The following is a 17,421-nucleotide window of genomic DNA, read 5'->3' as shown; positions in this document are numbered from 1 at the left end:
GGCGTTTTTGCTTGAAACATTATAAAAACGATTATCAAAATAATTCTGTCTTTATGATTGACAGATCAGTTCAAGTCTAGTTTGGTTAAAAAGCAGCAGTTGCTTTCCGGAGACGAAAGAACAGCTTCATTTACATCAACCTTGCAGAACATAAGCAGCTTAGTCATTAAATGAAATATGAAACATACAAATTAAATGGTTTAAGACTTGCTTTTTGGGGTCTTACTGGGAGGGGGAGACTCATCCAGGATATGTTCCTGCCTGAAAGCAGGAAATAAAAACAAGAATCAATCTCTGAAATAAGGAAAGAGTTCAGTAGGTCGGCTACTGTTGCTCACAGATCAAAATCATCAGCTGGTCCAGTTAAAAACTACACCAGGGTAAGGGGGGAATTCTTACATAACACATTAAATGACATGTCCTTTGCCTTTATGTTGGGCCCTGCCGGCATCACTGGAAACCAGAAAAACCTGAAGTTATGTTTGTTTGCTGTACCCAAACAAAGAAATGCATTCCTGAAAGCTCTTCTACAGCCGCCAAATAAATTAGAGGGAGGAACGTGAAAGAAACCATTTAATTTACAGAAGACTCTTAAAAAAACATGAAATGTTGATCTCACAGCTAAATAACCACATTAAGCATGTTAAAGGATAAAATAGTTTATTTTATAGTCTCATAGTAAAGGTAGGCCTCAACTTGCAAGACAATTGTTGGCAGTATGTACAACATACTTGTAATTTCCATGGAATGGAATCGGACAAACAAATACACCAATGATATCCTCCTAAATGGAAATAAAATGGAAACAATATACACACATTTCCTAGACACGCAAAATGCTTCCTTTTTTTTCCTTGGATTCAGCAACATTGACTTTTACTGTGTAAAGCACAACACATCGACAGGGAATTATTTTTGCTTCCTTGTAATGCAAAAGGCTGGAGCTACCTTTTGACATTCAATACCTATTTTTATATCCTTAAGGAAAACTACATGTGACAAATTGGCATTTTCCCATGACTTGTGAGATTACTACAAAATGCATAACATACTTTAGAACTTCAAAACATCCAATCAATGCTTTTTATAATATATAAAACGAGATGCCTTATGTATTCAGCCACCTAAAGTCATTCACTACTTCAAGCTAAAGGACAAAATACGATACAAGTTCAGGAATATTCTCCTTCAAAACATCAATTTTAACAAAGGAGCCATGTTTACTTTTTTAACTTGTGTGTTAACAAACGTGTCGGGCAGAAAACATCTGCAATCCAGAGGGCCTGAGGTGGGTTTCACTAACATTTGCTTCCAAGCGTCTTCACATTCTTTAGTGGAAAAAAGTTTTTTTTATTTTATAAAGGTAAACTTCTCCAGGACAATTTATCTAGGTGTGTGTGTAAATTCTAAACGTTTTTTTTTTTTTTTTCAAGAATAACAAAATAAACAAAACAAAAAATATATATATAATATAGCAGTGCTTGGTGTAGGCCAGACGCACCCTCCCCCCCCAAAAAAACAACCCGGGGAGGAGGGGCTTTATTGAGGGTACAAAAAAGCATCAAGTCCTTAAGTAGCCAAGCTGCCTCTTTTTGGGTTTTGGATTGTAGATGTTGGGGGGGGGGGGAGATACTAATGGACAGGGAACCAAAGTAAAGAGAGAAACTGAGGGAGGGGAAAGGGGGAAAAAACCTGAAGCTCTCTACATGTATTGAAGCAGTCATCTTCCACCCTGCTGACTTCCTCCCTCCTGTTCTGGGAGATCGGGTGGGAAGAGAGATTGTGTGAGGAGGTTAGAGGGGTCTTGAATCTCCAGTGTGAGCCCACCCACGTATGGAGGAGAGAGAGAGATGGAGGACGGTGAGGGAGGCTGGAGGTGGTCGTTGCTGGCATGAGCCTCGAGAGCTTTGAAGGCTGCATTCCCTCTTGCCCTCCTGTGGGACCCCGCTGCCGCGGCCAGGTTGGGCCCGCTCCGCTCTCTAGCTGGCCTCCACGCGCAGCTTCTTCCTGTTGGGCGGCTCCTCGGCCTCCGACTCGGAGCTCGAGTCAGAGCCTCCGTCGAACGCAGACACCGCGCTGCCTTTGGGGTTGGTGTACAGGCTGCTGTCAGACGACGAGTAGCTGGCCTGGAGCTGGGCAGAGCCCTTCACCTTCTCCAGAGCACGGACTGCATGGGGACACGGACACACACACGAATGGAGGAAGGAGGTTACGTTACATGACTGACTGACTGACTGACTGACTGACTTTACACAGCCCAGTCCAGCCAGATTTGTGTCACTGACCATTGCAAACAGTCTTGACCTTTGGGAAAAAAAAAAAAAAACACATAATCTGCATATAAACAATTGATCAGTTACCATCCTACTGTATACTTTCATGCTCTGCTGAGATTGAAGCAGTGATAGATGTTTCCTTCATATCCACTTTGCTATAAACAACTCACTAAATCAATAGTACCACCTGAGATGTGCAGTTTAATTTTAAAGTCATGCCCCATTCTCTATTTTGTTTGTTCCATAAGCCTCTTTAACTTATTTTCTCAGTGAGGCTTTCTATTATGTTTATTTTTTTTAAATAATGTTCCTGCTAACACTGCTATTTTTACTAAGATACACTGGTGCTTGTATAAAACAGGTAGCACATACCCTGCAGGGTTATGGCTTCCATTGAGGACACTAAGGTAGGGATTTAGTGCCCTGAACAGCAGATTATATTTACAATTATTAGAATAATATAACAAGATTAAACATGGTGGGTTTTTAAACGTTGATAAATGTTTGGATAACTTCAACTATTAGGCCATGAAATTAATATCTCCCCTAAACTCTGTGATATGTTTATGGGGCTCAAATCAATAACGGAAATATTAAACTGCTTTATAAAGTGAAAATCTAAATTAAAATCAACATTTCAAAGAATTTTTGTTTCCAAAATGATCTGCAGGCAAGGTGGGCAGCATGTGTCTCAGCCTCGCAAAAGTAAAGCCAAAATTATTCTCTTGTAAATTTGGAGCCAGAGTGTGCACGTAAGTGATCGATATCCCGCCCGACTCCGCTTTTATAGCATCAAATAACCCAAAAAAAACAAAGTTATCAGAAACATTTACATTTGAACAAACATCAACGTGATAAGAACCACCTTAAATGACAAAAAATATATTTGGGAAAAAATTGTGTATTTTTTTTTTGTTTCGTCTATGTCCCAACTGCTAACATGGAGGGGGGGGGCGTCTGTGCATCTACCCTGGTGTCAGCCATCAGCACACTGCCAAAGTGTTTCAGCGGTAGCCTGTATCCTCGCTCGTTTCCAGGATTACTCCGGTGCCACCGGAAATTCCGCCAGTGTCCCTTGTTACCTTTCTTGTTCTTTGTGTTGGCATTTTAAACTCTGGTGGATTTCTGAGGACTATGGTTAACTGCTCCTCAGATCGCTGCAGGGTGAATCCAGAAGGCTCTCTTTCCAATCGGAGTTTTCTGTTGCACGACTAGAACCTGTTCCTTCCAGAGGCTGTTTTGCAGCGACACCAGGGATCCATCCAGCGCCTAGCGCGTTGGGAAATCTGAGGGTTTTGCTTGCGGGGATTTCTCTGAAATATGTTAACCCCATTGTTTAGAGCTCTGGCAACGTTTAACATGAAAATCTGACACTGAAACATTACAGATGTGACAGAAAATATGGAAAAGCACAATAGGTTCTCTTTAAGAAAAAACCCACTGAGTTTTAGAAGCTAGGTTAGAGATAGGCGAGGGGGCTAAACTCTGGCTTTCCATTGGTACAGTGTTGTAGCACAAACACTTTGATGTCGAGATTGGGACTGCGTGTTCTCAAACCATTCACCCGCAGGCTCTTTTATCACAACAATCTATACAACAGCCAAAACAAACATAGCAGTGAAGCATGTTTTTATATTTCCTCACCCTCCCTTCTTGCTGGCTGTACCAGGTCAAATTTGATTTGCTAAAACTCAAACCTCTTGTGAGGTGGTCATGGGAGTCCCTACTACTATGAGCAGGTAACACAAATATTGAATCCTCAAAACTGCCCCCCCAAACTGGCACAGATGTTCTGAATTCTGAAACAAAGTGCTGAAAACATAATTGTGGTATAATCAGTCTAAATATTATGCAGAGTAACCCCAACCTGAAGGGCAAAGCGATAGGAAAGGCAGTGCGGTTACCTTGCTGCTCCAGCAGCGCGTTCTGCCTCTTCAGGTCGTCGATGTCCTGCTGGTGCGTGTGATTTTTTCGCCTCATGTACTGGATGTACTCTGTAGCTTTGTCTAGGATTTGAGCTCGAGACGCCTGTTTGGTAGACTGCTGTTAGTGACACATGCAGAAATTGATGCAGTGACGCAAGTATACAGAGTTGTCATTACATTTCTTACACATGAATTCATGCAGACTGAAACAACTACAGGAGAAATAAAGGACAGCGCTGTGGCGTGTCTGCTCAGCGTGCCGTCTCTTAGCCTCTCAAAATACTTTTAGCACTTGAGTCTGACGTCCACAGGCTAGGTCACAACCCTGACACATTACTGGCAGGGTGTTCGCCTTGATTACAGTAAAACAAAAGGACTGCTGCAGTCCATTATCTCATCAGTTCCAAAATCGTCATGCAAAGTAGACATTTCACAAACATTTGCTACATCACCTCCTTTATTGACTTAATATAAGCAGCAACATCAGTGAGATTTGTACTGATTAGGGCTGGGTACCCATTTGAAATTCAAATTGACAGTAGTGAGGATACTTTCTTTCAGTGTTTTATTGCCTAAAACAAAGTCCACCTCCTGTTATGTCGTAGCACATTTGTGAATCTTCTTCAGCTAAGACATCAACAGTCACAAAAGAAGAGCAGAGACGCTTATATTAGAGCCAAGCTTAATTAATCTGCCTGTTTTTTTCTCAAGGAAATGGTTTGGTCTATAAAATAACAGAAAATAGGGAAAACGTTTGATCACAATTTCCCAAAGCTACAGTTGACATATTCTGGCTTGTTTTGTCCCACCAACAACTCAAAACCCCAAAATATCCAGTTTAATATCATTAAAGACAGAAGACCAAAAGCAGTACCACTAGAAAGGTGAATTTGGGGCTTTTTATAATTAAAAGGCAACTCAAATGATGCGTCAATGGTCAATGTGGTTGCCAATTAGTTGATTGATAAGATAGTTATAAGTTTAAGTCTGATTAGTGTTGAAGCCACAATCTAGTAACTAAACTGATCACAAAACGAGATGCGCCAGGACCAAGGTGGATTACTACCTTAGCAAACCCTTTCCTCATTGAAACAAGGACTTTGCTGAATAAATTGGTGTAAAATTGGCAAAATTTTGATTAAAATCAGGAACGGTCTAAATGAAGGAGACAAAATTACAAGTAATTCAAAGCCAGATTAAAGTACTTGGCAGTCTTGTAAACTTAATGCTGCAGACACATTTGAGTCCGTACCGATATAGTATCGCGGTCTGGTACCCAGCCCTAATATTCTCCCCATACTGGGTTTCCTCTCACTAGAAACAAACTACAACTTACAACAGAGCAACAATAGTAGCGTGGTCCTGGGAGGGAGGTGGTGGTCGAGCACTGAGGCAGCGGTAACCCAACACTTCTTACAAATGATCAGCAAATATCCCTCACGTCATCTCATCCCACCCCCACCCCGCCCTTTACACTGTGCCAGAGTCATGAACTGGTCTTTTAGGGGAAAATCACACACTGTGTGCCCAGTTACTAAACCAGCGCTCCAAATGCTCTTAATGTCATGGATGTCAAAACAAGAAAAGGAAAAAAAAAGGCCTCATAATAACTTCCTGACACTGGTCCAAGTATTTAGACTGCATCACTGTCTTGCTGCTGCCAATCCGCACTCGTCCACCATCTGCCCTCCTCCCAGTCCCCTTAACTATTTCTCTCCCCACATATTATAAAGCAAGCAAAGACATCTGCAACTATGTACATTCAAAGGAAATCAATAACATTACATCATGATAGAAATGCACTCATCCCTAGATATCCTTTGGGAGTAAAATACACACAATGTTATACAACATGTTATACTTCACCTTTAGAAAACACATAGCAAAAGTTAGCAAAAATTTCTTACATGAGAGCCTGAACATCGTGTGCCTGGAGGACTTGCAGGCTGAGCTTTACCAACCTTTTCTCCCTGCAGGGCGGGTACCGAGTCCCGGAGGCTGTGAAAGCTGTCTTTGATGTGGTCCCTACGTTTGCGCTCCAGCGCATTGTGGTGTGCCCGTTTGTCTGCCTGCAATGAGAAGAGTCACAAGGCCTTCAGCCTGGCAGCAGAGCTGTGTGGGTAACTGACATCGGGTGTCCCGGGTCAACCTACACAAACAGCTCTGCTGCCTTTACAACAACATCCCCACTGTCATTACAACAAAAGAACTATATATTCAAATGTATTTTTAGGCACCGTAGCAGATGTGAACAACAATAGCTAGTTCGCATCTGATTTTTAGTAAGAAGTCAACATCATCAAGATGACACGGGGGCTCCAAATAATGATCATTTTTATTACTGAACAATCTGCAGATTATTTCCTCATAAATTGCTTAATCTATGACAAAATACTGAAAAATGCCCCATTCACAAATGTCTGAAGCTCAAAGTGCCATCTTCAAAATGGCTGGTTCTGTCCGACCAACAGTCTAAAACCTGAAGATATTTAGTTTACGCTCACATAAAACTGAGAAACGCAAATCCTGGCGATCGGCAATTACGCATCGAAGAAAAGTTTCCGCCTATCAATTAACTAATTGTTCCAGCTATAATAATAATAATAATAATACATTTTATTTATAATGCCCTTTACATTTCACAAGGAAATCTCAAAGGGCTATTGACAACATACTAAGATAAAATCAAGTCTGTGTCAAGCCGCATACTAGCATACGTTCTTGTGAGACTTTCTGAGGTCATTGGCAGTCAGGAAAAAAGGAAGGAAAGAAAATAATCTTACAGTAATTATTGTCATAATCTGGTTGTGGTCGGTAAGTAGACTCAATTTAAGGTTACCAGTCATCTTAAAATGCTCTCAGTCAAAAAATAGTATTCCTTTCAAATTGAAACAGACTAGAGTGTACATCACAATTGAAATGAGAAAAAAAAAAAAAATTCAATTCCACATCTGGAATTGGCTCAAAATACTTAGAATTACAACTGTGGAATAAATGTGCCACCATTTTCTTATTCAAGTTAAGTGCTAAGACATTCCTAGATCATTATCTGGATTCAAAAATCACATTAAAAACTAATCACATGTGCCTTGGCCTAACGGTGTGTGCACTAAATTTCACAAAAGCTTGTCGGGGTTTTTGTCAGCAGGATATCCCCAAGCCTGGTAGACCTTGGCAGAGATAAAGACAAATAATCAACAATCTGAAATGTCATTGATTAGTTTTCGGTCTCCTGACTGACCGACCGACTTTCAGCACTCCAGTCAACCACCAGTAGCCTTATGGTAAAAAGGGCAACAAACAGTATATAATAAAAAAATAAATAAAAAATAAATTTAGGTTGAACTTTCATCACTAGAAGTTGCTGCATTCTGTGGCCGTTTTGTCTTTTGGCCCCCTCCTTGATTGTGAACAAGGCGACCCCGCCTCCTCTCTGCATTTCTGCCCCTCCTCCTCTGCGGGGGCACACAGGAGTGGCCGTTCAAATCCATGACCGGGCAAAGTCAAGAACATGGGGTGGGAGGTGGGTGGAGGAGCACATCAGATCCTGGATGAGGATTACACTGACTGAATTAAACAGCACCACGACGACAAAGACCTCCTGAAATGTAGATTCATGATGGTCTTTTGGAGAATTTTGTTTAATATGAAAAGGTTTATAAGCATAAGAATAGTGCGCCCTCTACATTACACAGCTTTAAATCATATTACCTCACTGAACTCAGTGCATATAAGCATATAATTTCAGGTTGTTGTACCGCATCAAACCACATTTTTCACGTCTTTTGCCAAATCAAATAACTGGCTTTATCATGACAACCCAATCCTCCTTTTATACATCCCCAATTAGCATACAGCATCTAACAAGCTCTAAATTTCAACCCCACTTTTGTATTTTAATTAGACTGTGAAGGCACAAGATGGCTGCCATAATCACAACCACAGGCAGGCAGGAGATCAGTTTGCTGCCTTTAGTTTGACCTGTTTTTAGGCCAAACCATCCCCGCCTCCAATCACATCTGATTCTGGCCTAATCCACGCTGTCACCAGGCTGAGACCATAAGGCCATCACCCAATCAAAGCCCGTACAAGCTCAACTGATCATCCCGCTTCACACAGCTCCAACAAAGCAAGGCCTGATTTAAATATTAGCAATGAAACAGCACGGTGGTGTGTACACGACATTGCCTCGGACAGAAGGGAAACGAGGTAGAAGGCACGTGAACTGGAATCATCTGACTAACTTTGGCCAAGGATCATGACAAAGACCAAAGTGGCCACAAGTGAGACAACACACAGGTTAAGACAAGCCCTCAGCGTGTTATAGGTTTGGTGGGAGGGACGACGTGTTGAGTGTGACTCAAGTTACCGACATCTTAACAAATGCAAGCTTTTATTTTGCAATGTAATGCTAGAAAACAAGAAATTACCTACAGTCCTACACGGTTAACTATCAGACTAAACATGAAACCGAAACAACAAAAAAACACTTCTTTTTTTTTTTCCTTCTTAAATTTACTTCATATCATTTACAACACCCGCTTGTGATTGGTCTGGCTGGCATGGTGACAGCTGCTCCTGCGGCCTGTTGCACAAGAGCCACAAACCATCTATGATAGACAAATCCACAAGGACCGTGTGCCACCTCCTCCTCCTCGTATCATACATAAAGCCACAGAAAAGGCGAGACTCCACTCCCTCCATTAACCCTGGCACAAACACATGACTGGTATTGAAGGCATGTGCAATTACAAGTCTGGCAGCCATTGTGATATCACTTATTCAGCGCACAGACAGTACACAGGACTTTTCTTGAGTCGCACTACGACTGAAGACATTAAATTATAATTTAAAAAAATTCAGAATACACCTGAGACTTTGCTCCTATTGTAAAGATATCAAGTTATGTTCATTTTTTATTTTATTATTATATTATTTACACTATAGGGCCTAGATTTCCCTTATTTATTATTTTATTTGTTTTAGAGCATTTTATATTTTTTGTTTCTGCAATTTCAGATCCCACATTGGATTTAATTTGTATATTTTGCATTCCTTTTTCCTTAAGCATTAAATGCTAAAATTTTCAAGCTGTGCTGAGCACATAAGGTGACACACCATGCTCAAAAAACACTAAAGAGGCACATGAGAATGAGCTGAAACCGAAGACGTGTTAACTCTTCTTTTATCAGGCAAAGTACTTGATATCATTAATCTTTGAAAAGGTAATTAAGGTCCACGAATGTATTTAAGCACTACTCTCTGGAGCTGCTCCATGTACAATTACTTGGCAATTATGGACATTAAGTGCCCCGGGTGGTTTAATGTGTATACTCTGTAACAGCCTACTGCTGAATATCACTTTGAAGCTTTTCTACGTGAAATCACCCATTTTATTAAACAGACATTTTGGATTTAGTTTTTATAGGATTCAACTTTTCTTGGCGTTTTATGGTGGAGGTGGGCTCCTTCTGCATACTTTTATGAAATAAAACAGTAATTTTCAGGAAGGCGTGCATAGGTTCCGTTTCACCCCGCAAATAACACAGTTATATGGATTTAATAGGTGTGGCTGTTATTAAGGCCGTCATCCATGACTAAATGGATCACAAGACGAGACGCATCGGGATGTGGGTGGCTTACCACCTCTGCTAAAAGAATTGGGTGATATGGAGTTCACATCACCCAATTCTAAAATTGTTGTCAATATTATGGACAACAAGTTTAATCATAGTACATGAAGTGTTATGCCCAGATATTAATACTTGTTGTAATAAATCAAGGCACTTCATCACATTGATGAAAAAGATATCAAAATCAAGTAGTCATAGAGGAATCCTTCCTATTGCTTTGCAGCCCTGTGTACAACAGCCTAAAACACCCCGAGAAGTTAGAGACAGAGCAGCATTGGTGCAACGGTGCCTCCAGGTATATACTGTGATTTTGCCTGACCTAACTTTCTCAAAATATGTACAACTTCCAGCCTTTCAGATATTCATACCTGATCATGACACATAACATAACAGCTCCCGGTGCCGCATGAAGAGCGGGTAGCTGCAGCTTCCTGGCTACTGGTGGCGCTCTCACATTATCTGCATGAAAGCCTACCCTCCTGTCAGGCTGGTGAGGTAGGTGAAAAACCGGCCACCAATAAACCAGAAGCTCCAGCAGGCGATTGACACCACCACTGAAAACTTCAATTAAAACAAGGTCTAAAATAATCAGAGTGTTCTTCCCTACTGTGAAGCTATACTCAACAGAGCTGCAACAACGACCACTTTCATTTTTGATTAGTCTATCGATTATTTTCATTGAGTCTATAAAATGTCAGCTAATATCTATTCTAGACTGGTGTAGCTAAATGTTATTGCATGAGAATTTTATGAACATCACATTTGGTGACGGAGAACAAACTGAGCTACACATTATGTAAATCACAAGAGCCAATATCTTGTGAAGGTTCCCGGATAACAAACTACCTTTATAAATACAGCTAATTGTACAGAGACATGTTTTCTGGTCCCTTCTTAGCTACATGGTAAGCTATCTGAGTTGTTAAGCACATCAGACACCACACAAACAGGTATCCAATTACCTAAGTGCAACCATAACCAGTTCATCATAAAACTGATACCTTCTGCTGGCTGGCTAGGAGGACCGGCCAGCTGAGCTGCTCCCTCCAGTCTATTCATACCTGACCATGACACATAACATAACAGCTCCCGGCGCTGCATGAAGAGCGGGTAGCTGCAGCTTCCTGGCTACTGGTGGCTCTCTCACGTTATCTGCGAGACAGCCTACACTTCTGTCGGGCTGGTGAGGTACGTGGAAAACCGGTCGACAATAAACCAGAAGCTCCAGCAGGCGATTGGCACCACCATTGTAAAAAATTTAATAAAAAAAGAAAAAGGTATAAAATAATCAGCGTGTTCTTTCCTTCTGTGAAGCTACATTCAACGACTGCTTTTATTTTTGATTGACCGATTATTTTCATTTGGTCTATAAAATGCCAGCTAATACTGAAAAATGTCCATGACACGTTCTCTGAACCCAAGGTGACATATTTAAATGTCGTTTTGTTCGACCAACAGTCAGAAACCCTAAAGATATTCAACTTACGATATCAAACACCACGTTTGAGAATCCAAACCTGGGAATTTTTCACTACTTTAATCGATTATCTAAATTGTTGCCAATAAGATACAATCAATCAACTTGAGGTTTTAGCTGTACATTCAAGTCTAACATGACCTAATGCATACTGTATGTCAAGGCTTTGGTGCTCAACACCCATTTTACTTTGTGACCAGACGGTCAGTCTCTTCTCTCACAAATTAAAACAGACCCACTGTCTAGGTTAAGAAACCTATTCAATGTGTGCTACACTGTACCCCCCCCCCCCCATTAGGGATTTTATGTATATGCTTGTACGCAGGGCTGAATAATACATCCTTTTTATATCCAAATTTATATAACTTTAACTGAAGGGGTCATGACAAGCTGTAGCAAGAGAAGGTTTAAACTTGCAGCTGTTTTCAAATCGTTCAGCTCCATTTGTATATATGCAGATTTTAAGGCTTCATTCTCATTCATTTACGACAAGATATGCAGAGATGAATGCAACCGTCTGACTCTGAGGAGCATGAACAGCAAGCAGGGCGTACATATTGTATGCTTATAGCTTCGGTAATCACATTAAATAGTACTAAGTGAACTGAAATCAGGTCTCAGTTTCTTATGTGGCTCTGCAAATGAGGCAAAAGTAACCAAGTTAGAGAAATAAAAGGCCTGAGGGAAATTAAGTCATCTTAATATCACTAATGCATATTCAAAAATCTAAAAACTATGGTTTTCCTAAATGCCTTTCGGTGGTTAAATTCTAGTTATCCGGCTGGAGGTAACACGTCGCGCTGTGCAGCCTGTGCATCAACCGAGTCGTGCAGGGTGTTTTTCTCGCCAGTATGCGATGCAGCTATACGTCATTCACTTAGGCTGCCAGCCCCTCAGTGGCCTGTAGAGAGAAGATGGCTCTAATCACTAATCACTTGCTGCAACACAGGGAAACATCCTGCAGCAACCCCTTCCTGACACGAAGGCTCGTCCGAGATGCAGGCGCGGCCACGCTCCACATGCAACAAGCCCTCGACACCTTTTCCTCCGCATCATCGTGAATGCAGCACAAATGCAAACGCTCCGTCTCTTCACTAAGATGACCTAGATGTGCATTATGCAAACCCCGTGGTGAGGTGAACCCGGGGGGTTCTGTTAATACAGAAAGCTTTGTATTAACCGGGAAAAAAATAATAAACATGCAACAATAAAGCCTTTGTAGGTGGATAAAGCTTTGGTCTAAATATAGATGTCGTGTCACCGTCTCCCTATGGCGGCGTGCACACAGGATGGGGGATACCCTGCAATGCACTCTAACGCTGATGCCGAGGAACATTCGCTGCTCTCGTTTAGATGCAGCCTAGTTCAATGCTACCGAAAAGGACGGTAATTTGTCGTGACCAAATATTAGTTTAAAACCTACACGTGACTGTTCTACAAGGCAGAAAGCAGTACTTTCACATTCTCGTTCATGTAACATCAACCTACACAGTATGACCTTACCAATCGATTAAATACCCCCCCCCCCCCCAAAAAAAAAAAAAATAAGCAGAATGTGATGGATAAATCAACTTTGCACCAACAGTGAAACATTTCTCGATATTGGACAGCATTACGCACCACACAGTGATATCTCGGCGAGTCTTCCTGCAAAGAAACAGAACAAAAAAGTACAATTGTAGCCATAATTGTTCAGCAAATCTCACTGTCTCGCTGAAGTCACTAGAAAGTCAAATTTAGCAGGTTTATAATGCTCTGATGCAAGAAAAGCTAGTGTTGGGTATCAATTAACAAGAATCCCGACAAAACAACATTCTTATCAAGACAGAAAAGCTAGCTGAGCCGCTAGTTCAGCTAAATCGTCAGCTAGCAAAATAGCATTCATAAAAAGCTCAAAGTGGCAATACTCACGTCACTATCGACTTCGATATCATCGTTATCACTCATTCTTCGATACAATAGTTTAGTTTAGAGGGACGGGTGGCTAAAAAAAACAACATGAATCAGTTTAGCACCGAGAGGCGCTCCAACAGACAGACTGCTAAACGCTCACGTTCTGTTTGGACAGGACAGAACACAGTGGACTCTACCTCCTCCACGTGACGACACTCCACACACACACACACAGCTGCCGCTGCACAGCATGCACGCGCAACACCCCCGGGGGCGTGTGGGAAATGTAGTTGCTCCGACAGTTTTTCCTCCAGCATGATTATTAGAAAAACTAACTTTGTCGAAAGATTTTCAACGTAGATACATTTTAAAAGAAGTATTTATTAAGCGATGAAAGGTATAAATACTATGAGCTCTTTAAATATTATTAAAATACAAAGCAATGGTTGTTGGTTAACTACAATATCCAAGAGTCATTTAGCTCGCTAGTGACGTCACAGCGTCTTTCCCCTTCAGAAGCATTTTGGGAAGTGTAGTTGGAGTCAAATTTGTATGTCAGATGAGCTAAATAAGGCCATGGCTGAGACACGTGGATCGTAAGATTACACTCAAGAAAAACACCACACATGCACACACGCACGCACGCACACAAGTCCTTGGACGGCAGTCTGACAACATAAGATAATGTAATGTGGTCTCTGTCACCATCACCCACTATACACAACATCCTATGCAATTCTATTTAAACTATAGGGCCTATATTTTTCTTAGTCTCTTTAATGCTACACATCATGTGTGTAATACAATTAATCTGTGCCATTATACGTCATAGAAGTAGGCAATGTAATAGGTAAAAGGTGTGTATAGCTTTATATTTTTGTCTTGTTTTTAATCTTGTTTCAATTTTATGTATCTTTTTTCCTCTTTTTTGACTCTGGAGCTCCTGTAACAAGTGAATTTCCGCAATGTGGGATCAATAAAGTTCACACACACACACACACACACACACACTGATCCAAGAACAACAGCCTACACATCTAGTCAGGTCAAATCAGGTGATTTGTCATCTTTTCACTTAAAATGCAGCCACTCACAGTCTAAATTCAATTCAACTGTATTGCTATAATAACATCTGTAAATAAATCTAGCCACAGAAAATTAATTTACAAATATTTTAATAATTGTTTAGTAGTTTTTCATGCAAATTGGCAAAATTAAATTAGCTCCAACTACTAAAATGTCGCTATTGTTTAATGTTCTTATATGACAGTAAAATGAATATCTATTACATTTTTGTGATCAAAAGTTTTTTTTATTTTTTGTACATATTCAAACAAACAATTACAAACAGTACACTGAGACAATGGAACGCTTCCCAGAGCCAAAAAACACAGACAGGAAAGCTGGGAGGGAGGGAGACAATACAACACAGGCTGAAACAGACACACACAAACTCACACACAAACAGACACACGCACAGACACACACAAGACAAGGGACCAAACACATGTGCAGGTTGAGGTCTGGCCTCAATGATTCAGCAACGTTGCACCAAGTGTCCAGGGTCTTTCCCGGCGCTCCATGGCTGCGCACCGTGGAAAATTCCATGTACACAACATCCAAAAAGGAAAGGGTCATATCAGGGATATTTTGATGGGCATTTTTTTAAAATATTGGCTGATATTTCATTGTCCAGACAATTAATCAAGATAATTCTCATCACAAACGTATTGTTGGTTACAGGAGTTATACTCTGACATATAGCCATTATGATGCAGAATTTTTCCACAACATATACAGTACTTTTAAAGTTAATTTATATACATGTAATGGGGGGGTTGTGTGATGTAGTGTGGGGAATAATCTGCTCTAGTACTTTCTTTTTCTCAATATTGTGCTGTAGATAAGGAGCTTACACTGTGGATTATTTTGCACTGCAACAGTGGATCAGTAACTGTGTAAAAAAAAAATATATACAAAAAAAGCTGCGGGAGAAGCCTCATTCATTCTCTCAGCAGGTCAAGAGGCCACGGCAGCTGCGGGCGACACCCTGCCCACCATGCACACACAGAGCTTTAGACCCGCACTGACCTTGATCCTTCCCCCCCCCCCCCCCCCCCCCCCCCCCCCAATTCCTGTTTCCTCCATTGTATAGAATCATACTGTATGTCCTGCAGCAGCAGAGCCAAACCGGGTCACCCAGAAACATGGTCCGTAACAGTATAGCCTATGTAAAGGATGACAACACAATAAGGCCAGCCTTTAATAATGCATCCGCTGCAGTGAAGCCTCTCCATTTTCATGGATGACAGAGAAAAAGCATCTAGCTATATTTGTGCTCTACAATCGCATTTTAATGACCTCTAGGGATGGCTAATATTACCGAAAAAAAAATGTATAATGAGGCAGAGCTCCCAGAAACCAAGCCTTCACGCCACACCCTTAATGCTATTCCCCCAAGGCCTGAGCTGAGTTATGAAGTGTTTTAGCACCATTTCAGTCCATAATATTTAGGCTGCAGGGGACTCAGAGATTGATTTTCTGTGTCTCGGACTGGCAGAGGAAAAAAGTAGGAAAAAATCCAGGTATGTGAAGCACTGGGCTGTAATTATGGCTTGAAAGGCTGAGCCTCCCTCCCTCCCCTCCCCTCCTCCCTCTGTGTCCTCACAGGGCCGGCCTGTTAAACCATTAAAACGCGCTCCTTTTGTCCCGTTCCAGCATATTGCAGATTACACGGGAAGGGCTCCAGTCGTCACTGTTAGAGATTCTTTCTGTTCTTGCCATTGTTGTCAGTGCATGATTCATGAAAGGGAAGGGAGGGGTGCACTGTCAGATGTATACCATCAGGTAGTGGTTTCAGAACAATGTACAGGTTTGACGAGGTGTAAACTGCAATACGCAATCTACATGTATACAGTAATGAAGTACATTCTCAGTGAAAAAAGGAAAGTTCAATCAACATTATTTTAAATACTTGTGTGTAAGTTCCTATTCTCCATAGATGAATAATTAAAATATTAATAACTGTCATAATTATAATTTACTACTGTGTACTTTGCACTCTTCATTGCACCATTTCCTGAGCCTGTCTATGCTGTTTCTGTTTATAGTGTGTATATATTAGTGTGTATATATTGTTTGATTTGTTGTGTGTTTTGTATGTGTAAGTGCATTGTGAGCAATACGATCCAAAGCAAAATTCCTCGTATGTGTCCTCATACCTGGCAAATAAAGCGGATTCTGATTCTGATATTTGGATTTTGTGTTACAGTTTGTTGTTTTTAGATTTTAAAGAACTATATGCTTTAAGAATGCTACTGATGATGTGTTAGTGGAACAGCGCAGGACTAGTTTACTCCAATTCATTTTTATTTCATTGTTGCATAAGATAACAAAACCAAGGTGTATTAACTCACCGTAGAGACTCTTTTACACTTAATGACTCATCACGATCATTCACCAAGTCAAACAGAATGCAGTCCGTGTAGTATTTCCACTATATATTAGATCCCTTTGAAAAGCCAGGACATGAGAGATTAATTGCATGTGGTGGTGACATTTTAGTAGATATTACTCCCTCAAAGCACTGACTTTAACACTGACAATTGACTTTAAATATACAAGAGTATTCACAAGCTTCTCTGGTGCTGGCACAGAGCTACATGTATGAGGACTTTCCTCTTTCATTTATTCTCTGCTGCAGATGGGTTTTACAGCCTTTTTAGCAACAGCACGAATTGCCCAGCAAATGAAAGCTATCAGGAACCCTGGCATGAGCTTTAGAGGAACAATCTGTGAAATGCACGTAATTTGCGTACTTGGCTAAAGCTTATCTGCCAGATTGCTGTCGCCAACCCGCCTGATGATAATCATCCATTTGTGTTTTTAATGCTCTCCTCTTGACAAATTCTGAGGCCTGTTTTGGCAGCGAGGGGCTCTTTTAGACGTTGCTTTGTCTGACTTTTTTTTTACCATTGCGTTACTTCTAATATTCCCACTGTGGCAGTTTAAATTGCAGCAGATTAGGACAAACAACTAACTCTTACAGGAAAAAGATACTAATAAAGATGTTCTTCTTTACTTCTGTATCACTCATTGTTGTTGCTAGTAAAGAAATCTAACAGAAAGCATTCAAAGAGTTTGGGGACGTTCACAAGATCTTCTTCCTTAGAAATGTCCACAAAGCAGTCTCTCTCGCTTGCTGATGTCCTGAGAGA

The 17,421-nt window shown here is 40.9% G+C and overlaps 1 protein-coding gene and 1 long non-coding RNA gene across 13 annotated transcripts; both read right to left on the bottom strand.

Moving 5' to 3' along the window:
• Positions 1-643: 643 nt before the first annotated feature.
• max (myc associated factor X) lies at positions 644-13,432 on the bottom strand. Of its 12 annotated transcripts, none has more exons than XM_032542662.1 (5): positions 13,223-13,432; positions 12,932-12,958; positions 6,109-6,270; positions 4,181-4,319; positions 644-2,167 (listed from the first exon to the last, which is right to left on the bottom strand). In XM_032542662.1, the coding sequence occupies exons 1-5, from the start codon at positions 13,256-13,258 to the stop codon at positions 1,980-1,982; spliced, it is 552 nt and encodes a 183-aa protein (XP_032398553.1). In that variant the 5' UTR covers positions 13,259-13,432; the 3' UTR covers positions 644-1,979. The 12 variants fall into 12 exon arrangements, with proteins under 12 accessions (XP_032398553.1, XP_032398554.1, XP_032398555.1 ...); XM_032542663.1 differs by having other exon boundaries at positions 4,181-4,316; XM_032542664.1 differs by having other exon boundaries at positions 4,181-4,304.
• Positions 8,724-12,455, bottom strand: LOC116706073 (uncharacterized). Its single transcript, XR_004336137.1, has 2 exons — positions 11,222-12,455; positions 8,724-10,539 (listed from the first exon to the last, which is right to left on the bottom strand). It is a non-coding gene; the product is annotated as an uncharacterized LOC116706073 (long non-coding RNA).
• Positions 13,433-17,421: the final 3,989 nt, after the last annotated feature.

This window comes from Etheostoma spectabile, chromosome 18, assembly GCF_008692095.1.
Source record: "Etheostoma spectabile isolate EspeVRDwgs_2016 chromosome 18, UIUC_Espe_1.0, whole genome shotgun sequence".
Lineage (NCBI taxonomy): Eukaryota > Metazoa > Chordata > Actinopteri > Perciformes > Percidae > Etheostoma > Etheostoma spectabile.
Note: the sequence above shows the minus strand (reverse complement) of the source record. Positions and strands in the feature narration are given on the sequence as shown.

What these genes read in the sequence shown, in the direction of transcription:
- max (XM_032542662.1), bottom strand. Translation starts at nt 13,258, where the DNA reads ATGAGTGATAACGATGATATCGAAGTCGATAGTGAC. An exon ending in CACGATGTTCAGGCTCTCAT is followed by an intron (nt 4,320 to 6,108) that starts GTAAGAAATTTT and finishes TGTCACTAACAG; the next exon opens with CAGTCTACCAAACAGGCGTC. An exon ending in CGCGCTGCTGGAGCAGCAAG is followed by an intron (nt 2,168 to 4,180) that starts GTAACCGCACTG and finishes GTCCCCATGCAG; the next exon opens with TCCGTGCTCTGGAGAAGGTG.